This window comes from Monodelphis domestica, chromosome X (assembly GCF_027887165.1).
Source record: "Monodelphis domestica isolate mMonDom1 chromosome X, mMonDom1.pri, whole genome shotgun sequence".
NCBI lineage: Eukaryota > Metazoa > Chordata > Mammalia > Didelphimorphia > Didelphidae > Monodelphis > Monodelphis domestica.
In genome coordinates, this window is record NC_077235.1 from 82,496,429 (window position 1) to 82,520,750 (window position 24,322).

The window sequence follows — 24,322 nt, forward strand, 5'->3', positions numbered from 1 at the left end:
AGGTGCTGTAGTAGGTCACCTCTAAGGTCCCCGCCAACTCTAACACTTTATGAATCTATAAGCAAGCCGTTTACTTTGGAAAAATGAGAAATGGAAAAAAAGGTGAAGGCATTGACTTATGACTTAGAATTTACACAGAAATTTTAACTGACACTAAACAGTTATTGCAATGAAACCTTAAGCCCCCAGACCCCACCTTGATCAGCATGTAATCTTTTTTTCTAAGCAGCCAAAGGTTAGAATGCAAGCTCGAATGTCAAACACTATGTCCAGAAGTTAGCCCAATGCAATCGAGGAGGAAACAAGATTTAGGAGCAACAAACATGAGACCCAGCTAAGCCAGCTAAATTCGAGAGTTTTTGCAGATGGATCTAAAAGAGGCTAACAAAGAGATGAGGGATGGAACAGCTCTGCCAATAGTTTTTTATAGCAAGTTGTTATTCTTGTTAGCAGTCATGAAGAAGCCATATCTGGACCGTGTACCCAATATCCGATGTGAAAAAGTGATAATGGCGCTTCTGATGATGAAATCAGCAAGAGGTAACGACCACAGGCTTTTCCGAGAGAAGTAGGCTAGTGAACTGGTAAGAATTCTGGACTCAGGGGATGTAGGCTCAAATCCCAGTTCTTAATCTATACTAGCTATGTGGCTATGGACAAGTAACTAGAATCTCAGTTTCCTTGTCTGTAAAATGAGGAATGCTTACATATAGCTAGTATCGGGAAGAACGTGCTGTGTTAAAAATGTTCTAGAAATAGGAGTTATCATTTGTGTTTTATGTATTTTCCTTAACATGAGCCATTACTATTAATAAGGGCATAGATAACGGGCTTACCCTTGGCAAGGAGCAAGCACATCTCATCCTTCAAGGCTGAGAAATTTAGAGGAATGGAGGTGGGAAACTGAGGAAGCTCATGACACAAAGTAGGGCTGTTGTCTATGTGTGTATAAGGAAGGGCCTTGCAGAGAGAAAGGGGGGAGGTAGGCCTGTAGGTAGGGCCGATCGGATCGGATCATAGCTGCTGTTCCCTCCCTTTGCCGACATTTTAATACAGGTAAAATCTGCTCAAAATGAAAGAAAGATGAGAAGGGAAAGATGAAGCCACTGGGGTGGGTGGGGTGGGGAGAGATGTCCCTAAAGGATGGCCTGAGGATTAGCAGTGAAGTGGAAGAGGCCGAATTTTCCTGCTAGGGGATCCCTCAGCCCCTCTCCTCTCCCATGTTTGTTGTTGGTTGGTGGTCACAATCATGGTTTTTGTAGTGGGTGTGGTGACTCATTGACATGGATGAGTCTCAGCTCTTTCTCTCTTTCGGTACTCTTCCCCTGACTCACTGGACAGCTTTGGCTATCTGAAGCAACCAGGGCCTCCTAAAGTGCAGGCCCCAGGGGGTTGGTCAAATTTGCCATACCCTAGGGATGATGGCAATAGAAAGTTTCCAAGCTCTCTAGCCAAGACAGCGAGAGGGCCCTTTGTAGAAGGGATGCCCTGTGTCCATCTCCTCACAATTCACTTTATTGGCTCATAGGGTTAGAGTTGGAAGGGATCTTTAAGTCAGCACTCTCATTTTATAGATAAAGAAAGAGGATTGGTGAGAGCTCAAGTGACTTGTCCAAGATCATACAGCTAGTAAGTGTCCGAGGTGGGATTTGAGTCTGAATTTTCCTGCCTCCAAGTCCTACCAATCCACCATGCTGCAGCACACCTGGAAACCTCTTTCTAGGCTAGTTCTTTCTCTACCTCACCCCACACTTTGAACCCCGCCTTTGTTTCAGCAATCACCTGAATCGCATCTCCACCAGGAAATCTTCCCAGACTTCCCAAGAGAGAAATGCATTTGTGCCAGATGAACTCGAAGGTCCCCTCCAGTTCTAACACTTTATGAAGCGTGCTGGTTTGCAAATGGAGAAAACGTGAAGGATTTGCTCCCCCACCCGCCCACAATCTCTAACCTCAGGGGATCTGGGATCTCATTGGTGAGGGTATTCCTTCCAACAATTCGGATTACAGCTCCTCCATGCCTGTCCTGTGGGATTCTCATCTATGTCCTCCCGTAGCTTAATCACTAGATCTCCACCCGCCATGCTAAGGGCTGTCTTCTAGAACTTTTGCCAGCGTGTCCCAGTGGCGCACCTAGACTGCTCTCTCATTGGCTCTATGTGGCTAGCCTATCTCTTTTGGGTAGGCCCTTGTTTGTAATGGGTCTGACCTGCTCTCCTTTGCCTTTTGGGTTATTCTTAGATTTAGGTCCTTGGAGACTATGTCACCCGATGACTCCCAGCCACAGGATCTCCCCCAAATATCAGTACTAAAAAGGATAGACCTTTGTTTTGGGGAGAAGTTGGGGGTCATTCAGAGCGCTGCGCTGTTTCCCCAAAGCAATTCATTCCAGCCTCCTTCCTGTCCAGTTCTGGGTCCAACTCCTTGTCCATTGGCACTTTTGGTGCAGGCTTTACGTACCAGTGGACAAGCTCCACAGGCAGCCGATTCAACGGCATACCCAGCCTGGACACGGAGCATCCTTCATATACTTGGTTTTCCTTGTTTGGGCACTTAGGCTAAATTCTCTTGAACGATTATGGGTCACATGCAGCGTTCCAGGGCCTGGTAGAGTCAGCCCAATGCCATCCCCAAACAGGAGCAACTTCAGGGCCTCAACACCCATAGGGAATCCCTTATTTACTTGGACTCTGCCCAAGACCTCCTCCATGACAACAGAGAAGAATTGGGGTGGGGATGCGACTCTGGGTTTTGTTACAGCTTTCAAGGAATCTTATGCAATTTCGATGTACACACAGGAAGTGCCTTGCGGTGATGTTTGGCCCTAGGAAGTCAAATGCTTTGTCATGGTCCATAAATAATGAACACAGCAGGTGATCATGTTTTCTACCCTGCTTTGGTATGATTCTAAAGACATGGCCTGTTGTGGCCCATTTCTCCTCATCTGTGAAAACCTACCTGTTCTCTTCCTTTGTCGGGTAGTAGAAATTATTCCGATATATGAAATGGAGAAGTGTACATAGAGGTCAGGAGTTATGGAAAAGAGCTCAGCTGCCTGCCCCTCCCCACCCCTCACATACACCTTTGGTACTTTCCTATTTTTCAGATACCTTGAGAACTGATTCTTCCAAATCCTCAAAATTGTGTCATCTCCAGCACGGAACACCTTGGTTTATGCTTGATTTCATCCAGCTGCTTTTAGCATCAGTGTTCAGAGCCATTGTCATTTCCTCGAGCAGCACAGCCAGGACTGTGAGGTTAGAGTCCTAATGTGGAGGTTGCACTGTCTTTGATGCTGAAAAGTGTTATAAAAATCTTTGCAGATCTTTTCCTCTTTCCTATCTTTATTGTCCTGTTATCTTCATCCTCATATACTTTCAAGATGACTTTGCTTAGTTGGATCTCTCGCCAAACTTTCTTTAAACTGGTTTTCCCTTCACTGCATCTCACTGTTTTATGAAGTGATAATGCCAGGAGTAGCTGGAACCAAGCTCATGCTGGCTCTCCAGCCAATTGTTAAATTTTCCGTATGAACATTTACATCTCAGAAATGAGTAAAAATGACAAGTAAGGATTGGATTTATTGTTTTGTTGGTTGTCTAGACTTAAGAAAGTGATGAAGGAAAATGTTAAGAATGCAGATTAAAGTTGAAAGTTGATCAAGTGTACATTTTTTTTCCTCAGCAAGCGGGGGGTTAAACATTTACCAGCACACCACCAGTTACTATTTATAATCTTCCACCATCCTTCTCTGTAAGATTTTACAAATGAATTTGTAATCTAAACCAGTGTTGTCCTCATTATTTGTTGGCTGAGGTCATTTCTAGGCTCTTTTAATGTCATTCTTATGGTAATTTGGGTTCAGCTTAGGAATGTAATGTACTAAGTAAGTGTTGCTGTCTGTTCCTTCATCCATTTCTCATTTTTGGCATTGAGTTGTTTATTTAGGTCAGCTTGTAGTTGTTTTAATGATATGCTTAAAATGGATTAATAATCTCAAGATCTTCACCAAGAAAGTGGCATGAGGCTCTTTGCCAACATGTTAGGCTAGTACATACAGAAAAAGGCTTCATAGTAAGTCAGTTATGCCCTAATTTTTACAACCACTGTCCATTCAAATATACAGCATTTGTCTTATGTTCTCTAACATTACCTTGTGCTTGCAGGAGAGACCTGAAATGGCATGCCTGGGAGGCAGCCCCTCAACCTCGGGCTCTCCTCCAGTCTTGGCCTGTGTAGCAACATGTGTGACATAGACAACTGGAGAATGGCAACTGCAGATTCCAGAATCCAGAGCCCCCAGAATCAAGGATCTGTTGTGAACACTGACTTGTTACTGTCTTTCTCATTCAGTAGCCCTTTCGGTACAATTATTGTCACTTTTAACTGATGGTTCTCAGCTTTAAAGCATCTTCCACCAGCTAACACTACTTTTACTTTCGACTAAGTTTGTGCTTCCTGGTTCTCTTGGGAAATCTCAAATCCAGTCAGAACAATTCTGGATCTTTCCCCCAGGTTTATTCTTTGGCCCAGTTTCGTATGGATTTTGACCTTTGCTCTTTCCGTAGATTGCTGCTCCAGGAATGACTCTTACATCCATAATGAGTCACTTCTGATCTGTGAAACCATCCTCACTTTCTTTTGGGGGGTGATTTGGTATTTGTTAGGTCCCATAACCCTCGGTTCTTTTCTCAAAGAAATTACTCGGGCTACATAGGTCTAAGGCTTCTGTGTGGTGTACATGCTGCTCTCCTGCCTTCCTTCCTTCTGAATTCTATCTTCAGATCGGTTTCCCACCCACCCCCAGCATCCCCTAAGCCCAGTCTATGTAGTTACTGAGTACCAAGGTATAGAAATAGGGATAAGAGCTAAATCTGTGATTTCACTGGTACAAGGAACTACTAGATGAGAAGACTCCTTCAACCAATGGGAGTTGGCACCCTCTCTGCCACTTTTAGTCATAAGGGTTGCTTAGGATCCTGGGTAGTGAAGTGACCTGTCCAGGGTCATTTAGTCAATATTTGCCAGAAGCAGGGTATAGATATACCAGAGTATAGATTGACTTAATTTTGCTACTTCCTAGACTTCTACCACCAATATTGGCATGTCAGATGCAATTATTTTCTTTCTTTTTTTTAAACCCTTACCTTTCGTCTTAGAATCAATAATACTGTGTATTGGTTCTAAGGCAGAAGAGCAGTAAAGACTAGGCAATGGGGGTCAAGTGACTTGCCCAGGGTCACACAACTAGGGAGGGTCTGAGATCAGATTTGACCTCCTGTCTCTAGGCCTGGCTCTCAATCCACCGAGACACCCAGCTACCCCCAGAGCAATTATTTTCAGAGGTCTTTTGGGAAATACTTGCAATATGGAACAACTCAGTGTTCCATGACAATGTTTCTCATAGCCTTTGGACGCAGGATCAGACCAGCTCTTTCTCTTTGCTTCTGCTGCATCACTGCCACTTCTGTCCGTCAATGTTGTTTGCTGTGAGAGTGTAAATTCTCGCGTGAATTCTTTCCTCTAGTCGGTATGCCCCGCTCCTCGGTCACTGGACAGGGGTCTCAAGTTAGGACCAACGACGGCTAAGTTAATCTTGGTAGACTTGCCTAAAAACGGTGTGGTTCTAAGTAACCTCGGCCACCGTCCCTGCAGAAGCGGAACTGGGGCAAGGCTAGTTTGCATTCTTTTCGGTTTCTTGGTTTGCCAGGGCCAATGAAATTCAATAGACATTTATTAAGCACCGACTCTACACCAGACTCAGTGCTAAACGCTGAGATTACAAAAGAGCTCAGAAACAGTCCTTGCCCTCAAAAGAGCCTACAGTTGAACGGGAGAGACAGCATGTAGGCAAATATATACAAAGCAACCTCGAGAGGAGAGGAATAGTAAACGATGGTCAGAGAGGAAGTGCTGGAATGAAGACGGGTTGGGAAATGCTTCCTAGAAAAGATGCGATTTTAGTTAGGACTTAAAAGAAAGCAAGGTGATAAATAGAGCAGACGAGGAACAACATGCCAGACATGGAGGCCAGACAGAAAATGCCAGGAGCTGAGGGAAGGGTTAGGGTTCTGTTTGTAGAACAGCCAGGAGGGAGGCAGTGCCATTCGATCAGAGAGTAGGTGAAGGGCAGGCAGTAAGGTGTGAGAAGACTGGAAAGAGAGGAGGAGGTTAGGTGATCAGGGGCTCTGAATGCCCAACAAAGCATTTTGTGTTTGCTCTTGAAGGCAATAGGGAGCCATTGGAGCTTATTATGGGAGTAACATGATCAGACCTGAACTTTAGGAAAATCAAGTACTCTGGTGGCTGGAGAATGGATTGGGGTTGAGACCCTCCAGCAGCTACTGCAGCCTTTTCAGAGGAGAGAAGGGGAGCATTCAAGAGATGGCACAAAGCTGAAATTGGCGAGCCTTGGCAAGAGTTTAAATATGGGGGACGAGTGATAGTGAGCTATCCAACAAGTCTCCATTAATAGAGAGAGCCAAAGAACTCATCTCTCCAAGTAGCCATCCTAGTGAGATGAGTCTTTCCAACTTAGCATCTATGTTAGGGCCCCAAGAGACAGATCCAGCCTATAATCTGGAAACTGTGCTGGTGAGTGAGAAATTGTGAAAGCAGAGATTGCATTCTGATGCAGAACCTTCTAGGAATATCAGCACACCACAAGCAAGTATCAGAGGAGGACTGATTAAGGACCACTAGGTGGCATTGCAGTGGATAGAGTGCTGGGTTTGGCATCAGGAAGATTCATCTTCCTGAGTTCAAATCTGGTCTCAGGCACTTCTAGCTGTGTGACTCTGGGCAAGTCACTTCACCCTGTTTGCCTCAGTTTCTTCCTCTGTAAAATGAACTGGAGGAGGAAATGCAAGCCATTCCAGTATTTGTGCCAAGAAAACCCCCAAACAGGATCCCAAAGATCTGCTGACTAAAATGACTCAACAGCAAGTACTGATTAAACAAAAAGTTCCCACAGCCAATCATTCCTCATAGAGAATGTCAATGATTTACATTTATGCCTTTAATAGCTATGTATTCTCCTGCGTTCACTCACTCAAGAGCATGCACAATTCAGTCCTTTTTTATATACGCTACTTTGAACGGTAAGAGAGGTGAGAGGGATGACTACCACTAATCCGAGTTTGTTCCATTTTCCTGTGTAATAGATGATCTCTTTGGGGTTTGTGCATCAATTGAATTTGGGTAAAAATCAGATTATACTTTTTCAGTCGCCTCCATTAAGTTTCCATCTAACTAGCCAAAAGAAGGTTCCAAACATTGGAAGTGTCTTTCCTTTGAGTGGCGGCTTTCGTCCGGGAGATAGTGTGGTACAGTAGAAGGAGCAGTGATCCTCTAGTCAGAAGAGGTGGGTTCAAATCCCATCCCTGATGCAAACTCTCTGCATGACTTTGCTGAGTAGCTTAGCCCCCATGGGTCTCAGTTTCCTCCTTTTTCACGTGAGGTCCTTGCCAGCACTATAGCGGTGACCTGAAGTGCCAGGATCCATCCTCTTGGGGCATATCACATTCTATAAGCAAATGAGCTGTTTATGCCTCCAACAGGGGAATGGACTAGCTGACCCCGAATCAGCTCTGAGATGGAAGGGACTAGAGCAACTGTAGTTAATAAGGGGAATGTTGATAGAGTGGCTTGGCACCTCCGTAATGGGTATTGTAAAGCGAGAGGTGAATGTCGGTTCTGAGCACCGGTTTTGGCAACGTTGGGTTTTCCATGTGAAGAGGAAACCCTTCGGTCAAGGAGCTCTGCAGGGCTAACCGTACACCATTTTGCTGGAATTGTATTTAAATGAGTGGGAAGGCCACTGACCCCAGCCCTGGTTTTGCCCCAGCTAGCTGTGTGACCAGGAGGAGACTCAAACTTCTTTGGTCCTCAAAGTAGATGCATTGGATTAGCTCGTCTCTGGGGCCAACAATCCAACGCTTCTCGGAGCTCTTTGCTAGACTTGCTTTCAGTGCCAAAAAGCTCCTGCCCAAACTTTCTACATGGAATCGGCAAAGGAGGCCCAGACAGGGAGATGTCTACGTGCCTTCTGGCTCCCCTGTTGCCGTTGCCCCAGCCCTAGATGGTGAGCTTCGAGTGTGGGAAATGGGGTGGTTTTTTGAAATGGAGCCGGGAAGAACAAAGACTGAAAGATCCTCCTGGTAGAATCCAAGTTCTTGAGGAAAGGGACCGCCATATTTGTTTTGCTTTGGGTTTTTGTGTCTTCGAGGCTGGCTAGATGAAAGTCTGCAAATAGCACCCGATGCCATTCCGGCTTCCTGCCTAGCATTGGGGATTGCCTGGCTTTTGAAGCAAACCAATCACTAGCGTTTTGTTTCTCTGTATTTCTGGCTGGGACTTGGAGGCCTCTCCATTCTGCGGGGCCTTGGCGGGGGGATGGAATTGGGTGTTTTTGAGTATTAGCACCTTCTTTTAAAGAGGGCCGAAGAGGAGAAGGAATTTTGACTTCGTGTACTCATGGTGCCTTCCCTTCGAACATTACTTGGCTTTGGGGTTTGGAGAAGGATCAGACCAGTGAGTTCATCCACGTCAAGAACTCCCTGTACCAGATCTGTACCTTCTCTCCAACTTCTGCCCTAGAGTCACCTGGGGGCACTCAGAGGCTACGTGCCTTACCCAGGCTCCCCAAACGAGTACAGTGTGTGTGCACCTGGGGGCTGAGCCCTGAATGCAAGGCCAGCTGTCCAACTAGGAAATCACTGCTTCTTGCCTTATTCCTCAGGAATGATCCCAAGATTGGCAAATCCAAAGACAATCCTTAGGAAACTGGAAGAGAAGAGACCTAAAACTAGCAGCTAGGAATTGAGGCAGCTTGCAGGGTCTCAGACTTTGTTGGAAGGCGCGTGGTGGGGGAGTGCGGAAGGAGGGTCTGGGGCCTTTCATCTAGTCGTGGCTGGCTTGCTTCTCAGGATGCTTAGTGACTGGGGATGGATGGGGCAGGGCAAGAAGGACTGGGTAAACATGTAGTGACAAGAGTTTGGAAAAGAACCTTGAGAAGAAGCCATGGGGAAGGGCAAAGTAACTGGGACTTTCCTAGCCAGCTTGCTCTGCTGGGCATCCAGTGTGGGGAGCAAAGTAAACTCTCTCACACATCCGCAAAGTGCTGAAGCAGCCTGGGAAGTGGTGGGCTGAGAGGGCTCAGGGTTTACCCATCCTGCCAAGCCAGGGATATCAAAGCAGTATATGGGGCCAGCATACAGAGCAGACAAAGGGAGCATCACAGGAATGCAGGCCCCAAAGCCTGCTGCTAGCTGTCTTGAGACCCACTGAGGGAGGAGGGACCGTTTAGTATCCCCTTGAGAGAGGAAAGGAAATGGCATGAAGAACAGGGAGAGATCAGATTGCGGACTGAGTGTCCAGGAGGGGAGAGAAGCATTGAACCCCATTCTGGACTAGAAAGAGAAGCACACTATCCACATCCAGAGGAAGAACCGTGGGAGCAGAAACCCAGAAGAAAAACACCTGCTTGATCACATGGGTCGAGGGGATATGGCTGGGGATGTAGACTCTGAATAAACATCCTAATGCAAACACCAACAACATGGAAAGAGGTTCTGATCAAATACACATGTAATACCCAGTGGAATTGTGGGTCAGCTATGGGAAGGGTGGGGGGAGGGAAGGGAGGGAAATAATGTGATTCTTGTAACCAAGGAATAATGTTCTAAAACAAGTAACTAAATAAAATTAAATATTAGAAAGAGAAGCAGCAGTGTATTCAAATATATTTTGATGAGTCTCCATATTCCCTTGTTTCCCCTGATCTGATTAATGGCGATTTGGTAAGGGCTAGGTCCAAAGGGGGGACTTAAACAAAGGTTCTTACTTTTCTCATGTTATCTCAGTACTTTGCACATTCCGTCATTCATTCGTTTGGACTGAACTAATATAGAGTATCTTGAATCCAGGCCCCAAGTAGGTGGAAAAGCACAAGGAAACACGAATTTGTCCATAAGTCCTAAAGAATGCTACGCTTACAGGGGCTTTATCCTGGATGAATTTTATTTGGAAACTTGGGAAAATTCTGTATCAGTGTTTTTTAATTAGTCTTCTAATTTCATTAGTGTAGGGAACTTCTAGTGAGGAAACTGTCTACCAGTTTAAGCCAGCCCCTGTTGTACAACTTCTAGTCTACACTGCCTGGGGCACTGAGCAGGGAAGTGAATGACCCAGGGTCATCTGGCCAGGTCTTACTAACTCTAAGGTAAGTTCTCTCTCCACCCCATCACCTGTGCGAGTATTAGATCTGACTGAGGCTATTTCATGGGGTGTTGCTGGTCCCCCTAAAGATTTTTTCTGTATTTTTTTCTGACAGGTCCAAGTGTTTGTTGTTGCTCAATGGTACACTTACTAAACAGACCAACTGACATTTCACTATGCTTTTTTTAACCCCTTACCTTCTGTCTTAGAATCAATATAGTGTATTAGTTCCAAGGCAGAAGAGCAGTAAGGGCTCAATGGGGATCAAGTGACTTGCCTAGGGTCACACAGCTGGGAAGGGTCTGAGGCCACATTGGAACCCAGGACCTCCCATCTCTGAGCCTGGTTCTCCATCCACTGAGCCACCCAGCTGCACTATGCTTTTTAATACAATAGTGTATAAAGTGCAAATGAAGTTTAAAGTTTTTTACTATGGCAGCGTGCTGTTGTTAAACAGTGTTGGATTGTAATGCTAGATGGCACTTGAGATTAGGCTAAAGTAACAGCCATTGTTGTGCCACCATTGGAAAACTGGCCTCCATTAGCTAGCTAGGACTGTTCATTTTAGTGGTCTCTCTAGACTCTTGGGAGGAAGATACGGAAAAGGGATTGCCTAGAGTGCTCAAGAGTTTCCTCAGAGAGATTAAAAGTGTCTGCGGATCCGTGACTTGCCTTCCCTCCTTTACCCCTCCTTCCCCCCGAGGATGAGCAGGTAGCCAAAAGGGAAGAGGTTGGGCTGGAGAGGTCACAAAGCATGGGCTCAGAGAGGGAATGGCACATGCATGGGTGATGCCAACTTGGGAAGGAGACAAGACTGTAGGCCTACTGGTGGACATATAAGAGACCTATCAAGAGAAAGCAAGATACTTCTCAGGGGAATCTTAACCCTTTGGGGTAGAGCCTTTGGGTCCTGGTTAGGGCATATTACTAGACTACAGTAACACAGCAATGGTAAAAGACTGACCATGGAAAATGGAGGAAGCCAACGAAAAGCCTCCGGAGCTCCTATTTGAGCTCATATGTGTCCAGAAACTACTGAGTACCAATTTTAGGAGTGTGGAGCTTGTACAGTACGTCTGTGTCTGATTGACCAATACTTGTGGTAGGAGGGAGAGAAGCCCTCCTGGGAATTGGAGCGGTGGGTGAAAAGGCTGCTCTAGAGACTGGTAGCCAAAAGGACAGTAGACGGGAGCTGGAAGGGGCCTCCGGGGTCATTGAGTCCAACCCTTCCATCTTAGAATCAACACTTTGCATTGGCTCTGCTATGGGCTGCAACGGCCCAGAAACCCTGCCAAGTAGCTACACTCGGTCAGAAGAACATAGAAACATTCACTTGCTGGTTCCAATATGGCTGCCTCGTACAAGATTCACGGCGACGGGAGAACTTTTCATGTCCATCTTTAGACCTGAGCTAAGTCCTTGGACGGGGCATCTGGACAGCAAGAAAGGGTCACCCAAGTCACCCACAATGCTCACTCTCCACGTGCACTTGCTTTTCTTGGAGAAAAGAGCAAAAGTGACCTCAAGTCGTCCTGGGGTCTTTCACATTCATTAGCAGCTCGTTTACATTGTGCTTTGCTCCCCTTCCCAGTAGGCAAACAGAGTGAACCATGGGTAAAGTGACATCAGGTCCCTGGAGACACACAGGAACAACTGCCCAAACAAATGACCCTCCCTCCTTAGAAACTAATCTAGATAGAAAGAATTGCTGAGAACCCCTCCCCTCCCGCCGCCCTTTCCTTCCTCTTCTCTCTCTCTCTCTCTCTCTCTCTCTCTCTCTCTCTCTCTCTCTCTCTCTCTCTGTCTCTCTCTCTGTCTGTCTGTCTCTGTCTGTCTCTGTCTCTCTGTTTGTCTCTCTCTCTCTCTCTCTCTCTCTGTCTCCCTTTCTCTCTCTCTCTGTCTCTGTCTCTCTCTCTCTGTCTGTCTCTATCTCTGTCTGTCTCTGTCTCTCTCTCTCTCTCTGTCTCTCTGTTTGTCTCTGTCTCAGTCTCTATCTCTCTGTGTCCCTCTGTCTCTCTCCCTTTCTCTCTCTCTCTGCCTCTCTCTCTCTCTCTCTCTGTCTGTCTCTGTCTCTGTCTGTCTCTGTCTCTCTGTTTGTCTCTCTCTCTCTCTCTCTCTCTCTCTCTCTCTGTCTCTCTCCCTTTCTCTCTCTCTCTGTCTCTGTCTCTCTCTCTCTCTGTCTGTCTCTATCTCTGTCTGTCTCTCTCTCTCTCTCTCTCTCTCTGTCTCTCTGTTTGTCTCTGTCTCAGTCTCTATCTCTCTGTGTCCCTCTGTCTCTCTCCCTTTCTCTCTCTCTCTGCCTCTCTCTCTCTCTCTCTCTCTGTCTGTCTCTGTCTCTGTCTGTCTCTGTCTCTCTGTCTCTCTCTGTCTCTCTGTTTGTCTCTGTCTCAGTCTCTATCTCTCTGGGTCCCTCTGTCTCTCTTCCTCTCTCTCTGCCTCTCTCTCTCTCTCTGTCTGTCTCTGTCTCTGTCTGTCTCTGTCTCTCTGTCTCTGTCTCTCTGTTTGTCTCTGTCTCAGTCTCTATCTCTCTGTGTCCCTGTCTCTCTCCCCCTCTCTCTCTCACACACCCACAACTCTCTCTGTCTCTACCTTTACTCACATCTTAGCTCCTTGCCTTATCTTAATTATTTACTCTACTAGCTACTCTGTTATTATATTTTTATAATTAAGCTTGTTTTCTCAAAATGGAGTCCGTTTGAGTCATCAATCAATTCTTTTGGTAAGACCCAATTAGCATTAACCACATTCGTTCTAAGGTAGAGGGGTGGCAAGGGCTGGGCAATGGGGGTCATCCGTCTAAGAAGTGTCTGAGACTGGATTTGAACCCAGGACCTCTGTCTTCAGATCTGGCTCTTTTCCATTGAGCCACCCAGCTGCCTCACCAATCCCTCATTTTACAGAAGAGGAAACTGAGGCCCCAGGATCTTTAAGTGATTTCTGTAGAGTCACAGAGTTGGTGTCAGAGATGGGATTTGAAATCCTTGGTCTTCCCAAGTGCAAATCCAGCATCAACAACATAAGAGTCTAGATTATGAGTTGGAAAGGCCCGTAGTGCCAGCCCAAGAGGTCTATGTATAGATTTCAGAGTCTATGAACTCAGAAAGGAAAAGAAAAAGCATCTACGTTTTCACCACATCAAGTATTTCTTTCAGTCGTGAATTTTAAAAACTCTTCTGATAAAGGCTTCTTGGGATTCGCCAGACTGTCAAAGGGGTCTATGACACTAAAAGGATGCCAAAACTTGCCTTACAGGCTGTTGAGTCCAATGGCCTCATTTTAGAGATGAGGAAACTGAGGCACAAAAATTGTAAACGATTTGCTCAGTGTCACACAGCTTGTAAGGCAGGATTTGGGTTATCACCTGAGCCCATTAGCTACTTTGGGAACTGCGTACAGACAGCAGGAAGACAGACCAACTCCAACAGGTATGCATACCAAGGATCTAGGAGGGGAGGGTGCATGGGCATGCTTGAGCAGAGAGGAATGTGGGTTGGACATGATGAACTTTAAGGACAATTAATTTCTTTGAGGAGAGGGAAGTGGATAGAGAGGTAGCCAGAGACAAGAAGAATTATTCCTGATGGGTTAAAAGATAGCTCCTCATGAAAAACTACAGAGGCAAAATGAGAGGTTACTCTGAATTGCACAAATTCCAGTTGATGAGCAATTCAACAGAGGGCAGAGTGGTGTCTCTCAGAGGGGAAAAGGTGGGGGTGGGGTGGGAGTTGGGGGACAAGCATCCCGAGAGGGAAGCCAGAGAAGTAGAACTGAATTGGGCTATAAGCACATAGTACAGTGCTTGGTGTGTAGTAGGGTTGTCAAGTGACTATCAATGGGGACTAGATGGGTTTCTGTCTAATATGTGCTGCGCACGCTCAGGAGGAGAACCAGGCATGTTTATTAGGAACTGCGAGCCCATAAAAATAGCATTGGGAAATGGGAGTGGGGCTGACACCCACAGGCCTATACCCCGAAGAAACTTTAGCCACACCTTGCCAACATCTTTTCTTGTGTCCGTTCTGCCTGGACTCATTAGGAGCTCATGTGGAAGTGATGGCAGAGACTGAGGATGTTGAGGGTCCTGCTATGTTGAACAGTGTATCTCAAATGACAAGTGGATTCCAGGCATAAGACATTGAAGAAAGGCACGCATTTCCATAGCCTCTGCAGGGCCCAAGGTCTCTGTAGAGGGAGGGCTGCCGAGGGAGTAATAGCTAGTAGCAAGTAGACCAAACTTTAGGATTTACATGACACTTCACACATCATTCCTCATCGGGTCCTCACAACAACCCTGTGAGGTAGGTGCTCTCATTAGCCCAGTTTTACAGAGGAGAAAACAAGGTTGAAAGAGGATAAACAACTTTGCTAAAGTCACCCAGCTAGTAAATATCTTGGGCAGACATCGGACTCAGGGTGGCCTCCTTCGGAGACTACTGTGCCAACAGGTGACCACTTGAAACTACGTCTGGGTTTCATCAATGAAAGCTCGCTATTTCCTAGGAAAGTCACGAGCATTAGGCAAAAAGGGCACACGGCAGCCTCAGTAGAGGGCCTCAAAGAAGCGCCAAGCTGGCAGCCTCATGGGGAGATCCAAAGCCATTGGGCGTTGGCTATTCTCCAGTGAGCTCGAGAATATCCAAACACAAGGAACTCACCGTATGAACGAGGCATGGGTTATACCAACGGAACGACTCACAGAAGCCACTTAGAAGATGCTCAGCTTTTGCTAGAAAAGCGTTGGGAGGCTGCCCCCTGCTGACACCGGGAACCACCTGGACTGTCAGTTGCCAGCACCATCAGGGGCATCCCTGACCCATGTGCCTCCCTCAAAGGGAGAAGACAAGAAATATCTGAACATAAAGAGACTTTTGGGCTTGGAACCAGAGAAGCAAAATGGCTAAGGACGACATGCTCTGAACTACTCCCTAGCAACCAGGGATTTTTAACGTTGTGCCCACACATGGGGCACCTCCAGGGCAGAGGAAAATCAGAAGAAGGTGGCTTTGTCAGCCTGAGAGCGTTCTACTGGTCTGAGTGCAGATCCTAAAGAAACTGGGGTGGGGTGGGGGCGGTGCAAGTGCCCACCGCTCTGAAGCGGGCTCGTGGCATGGGCTACTTGGACGTATCCGGCTGAACCCTTGCTGGTTTCATTGTACTTTGGAAAGATGATCTTAGAGTTGTAATCTCATAGTCAGTTCTGAATGTTATCCCCGGCCCTCACCCCCAAACCTCAGCTAGTCCCTGGAATTGAACCTTCTATTGGAACAAAGAAACCACCAATTCGATGAATGCCCAATGCAAACTCTGATGATTGGTGGCCATGTGGCCCTGAAATCCCTCCGCTTTCTGGGGGAAGAGGGAGGGGAGGCTCATTCTCTGTGCTCCGGGATCAAGGTGGGTTATTACAATGACCCTCTAACGTTCGGCATGTTGACCTTGTTGGAGTCACTGGATATTATTTCCTCACTTCACTCTGCATTCGGTTCACAGAGTTCTCACCATTGTTCATACATTCCCCCAATCTGCCATTTCTAGTTTGGATGTAGATGGTGACTTAATTGGTGGAGGAAACTCCTGGTGGCGGCCTTCTGACATTTAGAGGCCCAAGCCCTGAGGCACCTTATCCAGAGCCACATAGTGGTAGAGCTAGAGCTTCAGGCTAGTGCTCCCTGGCTCTGCAGGGGTCTCTGCATGCCTTACTACATAATAGTGTCCCATTATATTCCCACAGCAGTTTGCTCAGCTGTTTGTTTCCTCAATTACTCAATTCTGCTTGGAATATTTTGGTATTTCCTTTTGTTTTTTACATCTTTGGGAACATATGCTAATAGTGGCAACACTGGGTCAGGTGACTCTTGGGCCAGGATTCTACATTCTTTTCCCAAAGGGTTGGATCAAATCGCAGCTCCACCAATAATGTATGGATGTGCCTATCTTTCCACAGCCCCAAACTCTGTGGATTCCCGGTTTGGAGCACTGCTATATGCTGCCCCCCAATCGAGTCTACCAATATGAATTGCTCATCTAAGTGTTTATCTTCAAAGGTAAGCTTTTTGAAGGCATGGATTATATGTGTGAACTTTTCTTTGAATGGTGGGTCACGAGGATAATTACTAGGGTGATGGGGATGGTTGTACATCCCTGTCTTGCCATGAATATTTGTTCTCTTGATATTGCTGTTAATGTTAGAAGCCCTTTCCTGGGCAGGACCATGTCTTTCAGCCTGAGGTTCTGCCCAGGCTGTTGTGCGCATGGCCAGGGCTCAACGGATAGGACAGCCAGTTTAGAGGAGAGGCACCTGCAAAGAAGCAAACTCGTTCATGGGCAGGTTTTGGGGTGTCTCTCGAGAAGGTGGTGTCCCCAGAAACCACCCCTCCTTCCCCCCACATCATGTAGCAATTATACAGAAATCTGTAGCCCTTCACAATTCACAAAGAAACCACAAGGTGAGTCGGGTAAGTTACTCATCAGTGTGCCCATTTTCCAGCTGAGGAAACTGACTCCTAGTCCAGGCCTGTTTCCATTTCCCCATGTAAGCTTTCAGATTACGTAAAGACTCCCAAATAGGTATCACAGAGATCATTATGCCCAAGAAAGCCTAGAGAGTGATGGCCAAAGGGGCCGAGAGCCCGCTTCATTCAGCAGCAATGCTACGTCTGGGCAGAGCAGGGCAGCCTGACTGCCTGACAGGTGGGAAACCGAAAGAAGTCAAGACAGCCATGGGCCCCCCAGGTCATTGAACCCGTGCCATGGCACACATAAAACGGAGGCTGAGCCCTACCTGCCTTGTTCATTGGAAGGGATGGAGCCTGGCTGGGAGTCTTGGAGAACATCATTTTCCTGGAGTCCAACAGGAGGCGGCAGTACCCCGCAATCAGGCAGGCAAAGTTGGTGGCTTCCGGCCATTCCATCAACAGTACCAGAGGCTGGGAAGAAGATAGCAGAAGGCTAAGAAGAAAGCGTTTCAGAGACCAAAAGAATGTGTTGTGTGGGGAGAGCCAGAGTGGGCCCATTTTACAGATGTGAAAACCAGAGAGTTAAAGTGACTTGCCCCAAACTAGAGGTGGTATTTGAGCCTATATGCTCTGACTGGAAATCCAGTATTCCTACCTTTCTTAGCCAGTGCCCTGTGACCAAAAAGGGCCGTTATCTCTAATCTTATTTAGGGAAAGAGCTGACTTTCTGGAACTCAGAACCAAGTTCCTTGGCTGGGAACCTTCATTCCCAGGTGTACTACCCTTCTGCTTTTCAGCTCCCTCTTTTACATAGTCCCCCCCCCCATTAGAATGTAAGTTCCTTGGGGGCAGCTGAGTAGCTCAGTGGATCTGAGAGCCAGGCCTAGAGACGGGAGGTCCTGGGTTCCAATTTGACCCCAGACTGTATGACCCTGGGCAAGTCACTTAACCTCTCATTGCCTAGCCCTTACCGCTCTTCTGCCTTGGAGCCAATGCACAGTATTGATTCCAAGACAGAAGGTGAGGGTTTAAATAAAAAAGAATGTAGGCTCCTTGAGGCCAGGGACTGCCTTTCTTTCTCTTTCTTTCTTTCTTTCTTTCTTTCTTTCTTTCTTTCTTTCTTTCTTTCTTTCTTTCTTTCTTTCTTTCTTTCTTTCTTTCTTTCTTTCTTTCTTTCTTTCTTTCTTTCTTTCTTTCTTTCTTTCTTTCTTTCTTTCTTTCTTTCCTTCTTTCTTTCTTTCTTTCTTTCTTTCTCTTTCTCTCTCTCCCTCCCTCCCTCTCTCTCTCTTTCTCTCTCTCTCTCTCTCTCTCCCCCCCTCCTTCCCTCCCTTCCTCCCTCCCTCCCTCTCTCTCTCTCTCTCTCTCTCTTTCTCTCTCTCTCTCTCTCTCTCTCTCTCTCTCTCTCTCTTTCTTTCTTTCTTTCTTTCTTTCTTTCTTTCTTTCTTTCTTTCTTTCTTTCTTTCTTATACCTTGTGTCTTGGTTCCAAGGCAGAAGGACTATAAGGGCCAGGTCATGGGGCTTAAGTGACTTGCCCAGGGTCACACAGCCAGGAAGTATCTGAGGCCAGATTGGAACCCAGGACCTCCCGTCTCCAGGCCTGGCACTCTATACACTGACCCACCGAGCTGCCCCCTTCTGACTTCCTTTTTGCCTTTTATTTGTAGCCCCCGTGTCAATCTCGGGGCCCTTTCCCCTTGCTCACTCCTATTCACTGCATCCCTGGCTCCTCTCCCTCCTCGTCCTCTTTGCCCAGTGATCTAGTTCATGCTATCTCCTGAGTCCGAGGCTATCACGCTTGCCCCCATGTTCGGCTGAATTGCTGTTTGGGTCAGCCAGAGCAGGCTAGCGGATTCGGGCTGAAAACCTGGGAAATGGAGGAAAGCAAAAGGGATTCCAACAACCACCATTCGCTGCACAGGCTTCATCAGTGGGAAGTGATCGTGCCAATAAGAAGGCCAGAGGAGCCCACTCAAATAATAACGTATGGCTATAATCGTATGGCCCTGGAAGGTGCATGGACTGTGCTTTGGAGGGAGGCAGGGATTCTAAGAGGCAGAAAAGTGGAGGGAGAGCCCTCTGGACACATGGTGGCACCCAAAGGTGGCAGTTGTAGTGCCTTTTCTAGGGAAGAGTTGGAAGATGACAAGTTTAACTAGAACAGACAATGAATAAGAGAAATACTTGGAAGGAGACTGGAATGATAGGGAGGAGCTACATTATGAACTATGGCTTTAGCTAAAAAGGATTTGCATTTGAGCTTAGGGAAATAGGGAGCTATTGACGATCAGAGGAGGGGAGTCACATGGCCAGGTCTGTATAATGGCTAGTTTTGTTGCAGAGGATGGCCTAATGTTCAAAGACGAATGGGGGTGGGGTGGAGAACCCTGAAAGTTGTTACCCATATCCCAAGTGTGATCCTGCTTCTTCTCTTTCCCTGGTTGCTGCCCATCTCCGGCGTCTGTCTATCGTGTGCGTACAGATGGACCAGTCCGATGGGTTGCTCATGCAGCCCATCGGCAGTTTTCATGTGCTTGCTAGGGATCTCACCGGGGACAGGTGGGAGCATCTTTGGGGATGCAGGGGCATCAGGGCTAAGCGGAGTCATTCCTGCTAGGGTCTGCTAGGCGGCGCTGCAGTGGCCAGAGTGCTGGCCTGGAGCACCTTGCAGAATGCAGGGCTCCCTGTTTCTGCGCTTTGCTGAGCACCTACTATGTGCTCTGTGGCTGAGCAGCAGGCAGTCTGGACCTGACAGGCCCATGTGGGCCCTTTCATTAGAGCTTTCTGGATAAATCAAGTGACTTCATTAGGGAAGGGAATGAGATGCCAACTAGCAGAGAGTGCTCAGTCTGCTCTGCTCTTCTTATTCCTATTTACAGAGAAGGAAAGTGACTTGCCCAGGGTCACGGAGCTGACTAAAGCTGGACTGGACTCAGCTGGGGCTTCTCAAGCCCAGGCCCTCGGGCCGTCTATTGTACCTTTGTAGCAGGACTCTCTTGCATTCGTCCCCTTCTGTCCACTAACAGCACTGGCACCATTAGCTCTCATTGCCCTGTTTTACCCTCACCTTCTGTTTTAGAATCAAAGCTGAGGAGCAGCTCCAAGGCAGAAGAATGGTAAAGGCTAGACAATGGGGGTCAAGTGACTTGCCCAGGGTCACCCAGCTGGGAAGTGTCTGAGGCCAAATATGAACCCAGGACCTCCCGTCTCTAGGCCTGTTTCTCAATCCACTGAGCCACCCAGCTGCCCCACAAAGGGCTCTTCTTGCAGTCTGGGCCTGACCACATCATCCACCTCTGGCCTCGAGGATCAAATACAGACTGCCATTGACTTTGCAGCCCTTGCATGCCCATCCACGTCACCTTCCAGGCTCTCCTTCACGTACTCCCAGTCCTAGCCAAAGTAGCCCAGGATGCTGGTCTCCACACCCCTTTTCTAGAGGCTGTCCTCCATGCCTTTAAGCACTTCAGCCACCTCCTCTAGGAAGTCTTTCCCTGAAAATGCCTCTCGATTGGGCTTCCCGTTCCTTTTCTCCCCCAGGAGGAGGCGCTCTCCTTGAGGGCGGGAGGGCTTTCCTCTTGCCTCTGAATCTCCTTGTGCCCAGCACAGAGCTTGGCACAGGAGAGGCCCTTGTTGAGTGACACAATAGCAGAGAGGAAGGGCCACCCCAGCTATCGCGCCCACAAGGCCCCTTCCAGGTCCGACTTGGTGAGGCCTCCCTCAAGTCCCGCAGGGCCTCGGGCACGCCCATCAGGCCTCATAAAGGCTCCAGTGTCTCCCCAGCGAGCTCTCACCTTGGCATCCAAGATGCTGGTCTCTACCCGGGCCACGCCCTGGTTCTCCTGGAACAGCTGGATCTTGCTGATTTTGCTGAACTCTGACAGCACAGTGGTGAGGTTGGTCTTCAGGTCAATCACGTGGCTGATTCCATGGCGGGGCCCCACCAGGAGGGTCGTGGCGGAATGTTTCTCGTCCTGCCGGGTGGGTGACCCCAAGCACATGCATTCAGAGAATTCACAGCAAGAGGCAGAGGAGATGGGGAGACATGAAGAGGGGCTGTGGGGGGAGCTCTGTTGGAGGAGAGGGGGGCGGGCCTAGTGGTTCTCAGCGCCAGAACTGGAGGGAGGGCAGCTGGGAAGGAGAGCTGCGTTGGCCGTCCCATCACAGGGTGGCACTAGTCAGGAAGTCCCAGCCCCCCGGCCCCCCAGCCCATTCAAAGCTGGCCCATTTCCCTGGCCCCTTCCTTCCCTGGGTCTCAGGGCTGGGGCCCCCGGGGTGGTACCCAGTTAAGCCCTGAGCCAAATAGCAAAGGGGGCCGAGCCTGTCCGCAGGTCCTCCCACCTCCGCTTGCTTTGGCTCCCATCCCATGCAGCATCCCCCATTCCGATTGGTCCCCCTCCATTAAAACTTACCTGGCCCATCCTGGATCCCATTCCCTCAGAGCCCTGCCGGGAACTAATCTCATAAACTTGTTTCTGAGAAGGTATTAATGGCTGATCACGGCTTAATGTGTCTCGTCCCCCCAACCTCAGCCCCTCAGGTCGGGTGGCCTCTCCAAAGGCTCTGGGGGCCCAGTTTGCGTAGGGGGTCACACAAGAGCCAGCTGCTGGCTCCGTGCCTAGCTGACACCGAGGACCAGCCCCTTGGGGGAGACTCTCTGCTGGCCCCTCTTCCTGGACAGGATTATTGTCGGCTTCCTAGCAGCACCTTGTGAAAAGGCCTCCAACCGGGACTCTGAGAACAGAGCGAGTGCCCGGGCCCAGGGTGCAAGGCGACATTGATTGCGGTAGGAACTAGCCAGGGCCCGAACTTGCCAGGATGGCCGGGCCCTGGGTGGGTGCCCGTAGGAGCAAGGGAGGGGAAATCCCTTCTGCGTCTCCCCGGTGGTCTTCGCCAAGGCGGGCCCCTTGGCCTCTGCCCGCCTCCAGCCCCCCCACCCCAGCCCACCACGTCCCACTCACCAGGCCCACAGTGTTGAACAGGACGCCTGTGAAGGTGGGAAGTTCATTCAGAATCCGAAGGTATTGGAGCTTGGCCTGCATCTGGGAACCCTACAGAATAACAAGCCCCATAACTGCTGGGCCGTGGAGAGAGGAAGTTAACACAGGACGGCCGAGCAAAGCCTGGCCCAAGAGGGGAGGCACACAGAGAAGTGGACCAAGTGTCTGTGGCGTCCCTTTGACTTGCCCTCCCTCCGCTCTGCCTCCTCTCCATCTTCAAGTGCCCTCCTGGGGTCCTTGGGCTCCCCGTGTCCCAGGCAGGCCTGGCCCTCCCAACCAACATGGTCGTTCATGTCCTGAGATCTCTGACTCCAGGCCAACTCCTTGCCCCGCTGGCCTGGGGGAGAGGGCCCGGCTACTTTCCTGGCGCTGCCCACAGAAGAGACTGTGGGAGTGAGTGTGCCAAAGGAACTGGGCCCAGGGAAGCACCGGCCCTGAGGCCACCTCCAAAGCCACACCTGGGCCGCCCAGAGGTCAGTGGTGCCCGAGCGGAGGAGCCTGCCCTGGGTACCTTGGTGCCGCTGGGGGGATGGGCTTGGTGTGCCTTCAGTTGCTGGGAGAGTGATTTCCGAAGGTTTTTCTCTTTGATGCTCTGGAGGAGGGAGGGAGGAAGAAAGGGTTCCAGGCCCCACTCCTTCCTAAAAGCAGAAAAGGAGGAAAACAATGAGACACACAAAGCACAGGAGAGACAGAGACAGCCAGAGAGAAACCGAGACCGAGAGACAGAAAGACAGACAATAATGCTCTAAACTGACTAAATAAATTAATTTAAATTAAAAAAAGAAAGACAGAGACGGGGCGGGGGGGCGGAGATGGAGAGACAGAAAAAGAGAGAGTGAGGGAGACAGAGGGAGAATGAGAGGGAGAGGGAGAGGCGCAGAGACCGAGAAAAAAGAGACAGAGAGAGGTACAGAGAAAAAGACAGAGAGAGAAAGAGACAGACAGAGGGAGAGACAGAAGCAGAGACAAAAGAGAGACCAATACAGGGAGAAAGAATGAGAGAAAACGAGAGGGCTAGAGAGTGAGAGAAGACAGATGGGGGAGAGAAGGCCCCTGCTCTAGAGCTGAAACAGATCATCGCGTCCGTCGCCCTGCATTTGACAGCTGAGCAAATGGAAGCCCTGGGAATGGACGGGACTTGCGAGGAAGGTTACAGATAGCATTCTGGACATAAAATGGAAACCAGAAGTCATCTGGTTCAACCCCCATTTTACAGAGGTGGTAACTAAGGCCCAGGGAGTGGAAGGGACTTGACCAAGGTCACGCAGGTAAAAGGAGCAGAGGTGGGACGTGAGCCCCAGGAGAGGTGAGGGAGAGACCACAAGTAGGATGGAGATGAGAAATCAGAAGGCAAGGGGAGATTAGTATTCAGGAAGGCTGCAGGGTTCACAGGGCCAGGCTGCAGAGGAGATGAGGCATGGAGCCCTGCCCCCTAGCCTCTCCTACCACTGCCCCAGAGCACTTGTTGGCTGGCCACTTAACGCTTAGTAATAGCAGTACTGAGGCCGTGTGTTGGCAGGGCACTCAGGGCACACACTCAGCCATCTTTCCTCCATGAATCCTGCCCACGATCCCTCATGGGAGGCTTTGAGTGAGGGCTGGGCTTGTTGTCTGGCCTTTACCCTATGATTTCATCCGAAGTGAGCAGACGAGCCGCTTTTATCAATGCAGATCAACACCTAATCTGGATCTTACAACCTTCAAGAGGCGCCTGGGACACCGAGACTGCCCAGGGTCACGGCCAAGTGTGGCGGGAGGGCCTCAAACCTAGGTCTCCTGACGCCCGTGCAGGCTATCCACTGGTCTGCACTTCACGATTATGCCCACTTTTACAGATAGAGAAACCAAAGTGATGTTAAGAAGTGATTTACTCAAGGTCTCCTGGTTGTAGAAAGCTGAGTAAACTGACTCCCTCATTTTACACGTGGGGAAACTGAGACCCAGAGTGGGTCAAAGATGTTAGAGGTGGGATTTGAACCCAGATTCTCTGACTTCCAAGCCAATGTTTCTTCTTTTTTTAAAGCCTTCACTTCCATTTTAGAATCCATACTGTGTATTGGTTCCAAGGCAGAAGAATAGAATAGTAAGGGCTACGCAATGGGGGTCAAGTGACTTCTCTAGGGTCACCGAACTAGGAAGTGTCTGAGGCCACATTTGAACCCAGGATCAACGGCTCTCAATCCACTGAGCCACTCAGCTGTCCTGAAATAATATACTATTCTTAAAAATCCCTCTCTTCCATCTTAGACTCAATACTGTGTGTATATTGGCTGTGAGGCAGAAGAGCAGTAAGGGCTAGGCAGTGGGGGTCAAGTGACTTGGCCAGGGTCACCCAGCTGGGAAGTGGCTGAGGCCAGATTGGAATCCAGGATCTCCCATCTCTAGGACTGGCTTTCCATCCACTGAGCCACCCGGTTACCCGCCAAGCCAATGCTTTTTCTACAGTATCTATGAGCCTCTTCTGAGGCAATGGTGAATCAAAGGTGGAGCTCTGGAAGCTCACCTCCTAATGAAGTGCTTTCTGGCCCACTCACACTACCTCTATTTTGGCTAAACTGGAAGCTCTTGGTGGACAAGAGCCACATTAGAAACCTGTGTACCTCCGGTGCTCAAGGGACAGAGTAGAAGAGAGCTGCTGACTGTAGGTAGGC

At 48.7% G+C, this 24,322-nt stretch overlaps 1 protein-coding gene and 1 long non-coding RNA gene across 4 annotated transcripts in view; one reads left to right on the forward strand and one right to left on the reverse strand.

Moving 5' to 3' along the window:
* LOC130456154 (uncharacterized) overlaps positions 1-3,419 on the forward strand; it is a 95,880-nt gene extending 92,461 nt beyond the window's left edge. Inside the window, exon 4 of the long non-coding RNA XR_008914683.1 lies at positions 3,107-3,419. This is a non-coding gene — a long non-coding RNA (uncharacterized LOC130456154). The remainder of the gene's footprint in view (positions 1-3,106) is intronic.
* The window catches only part of FRMPD3 (FERM and PDZ domain containing 3), a 111,455-nt gene that overhangs the window by 9,345 nt on the left and 77,788 nt on the right, over positions 1-24,322 (reverse strand). For all 3 annotated transcript variants that reach the window (XM_016426616.2, XM_056809549.1, XM_056809550.1), the window contains 4 exons: positions 22,183-22,309; positions 21,633-21,722; positions 20,466-20,645; positions 17,000-17,144 (listed from right to left, as the gene is read on the reverse strand). In XM_016426616.2, the coding sequence (XP_016282102.2) occupies positions 17,000-17,144; positions 20,466-20,645; positions 21,633-21,722; positions 22,183-22,309 (542 nt within the window). The remainder of the gene's footprint in view (positions 1-16,999; positions 17,145-20,465; positions 20,646-21,632; positions 21,723-22,182; positions 22,310-24,322) is intronic.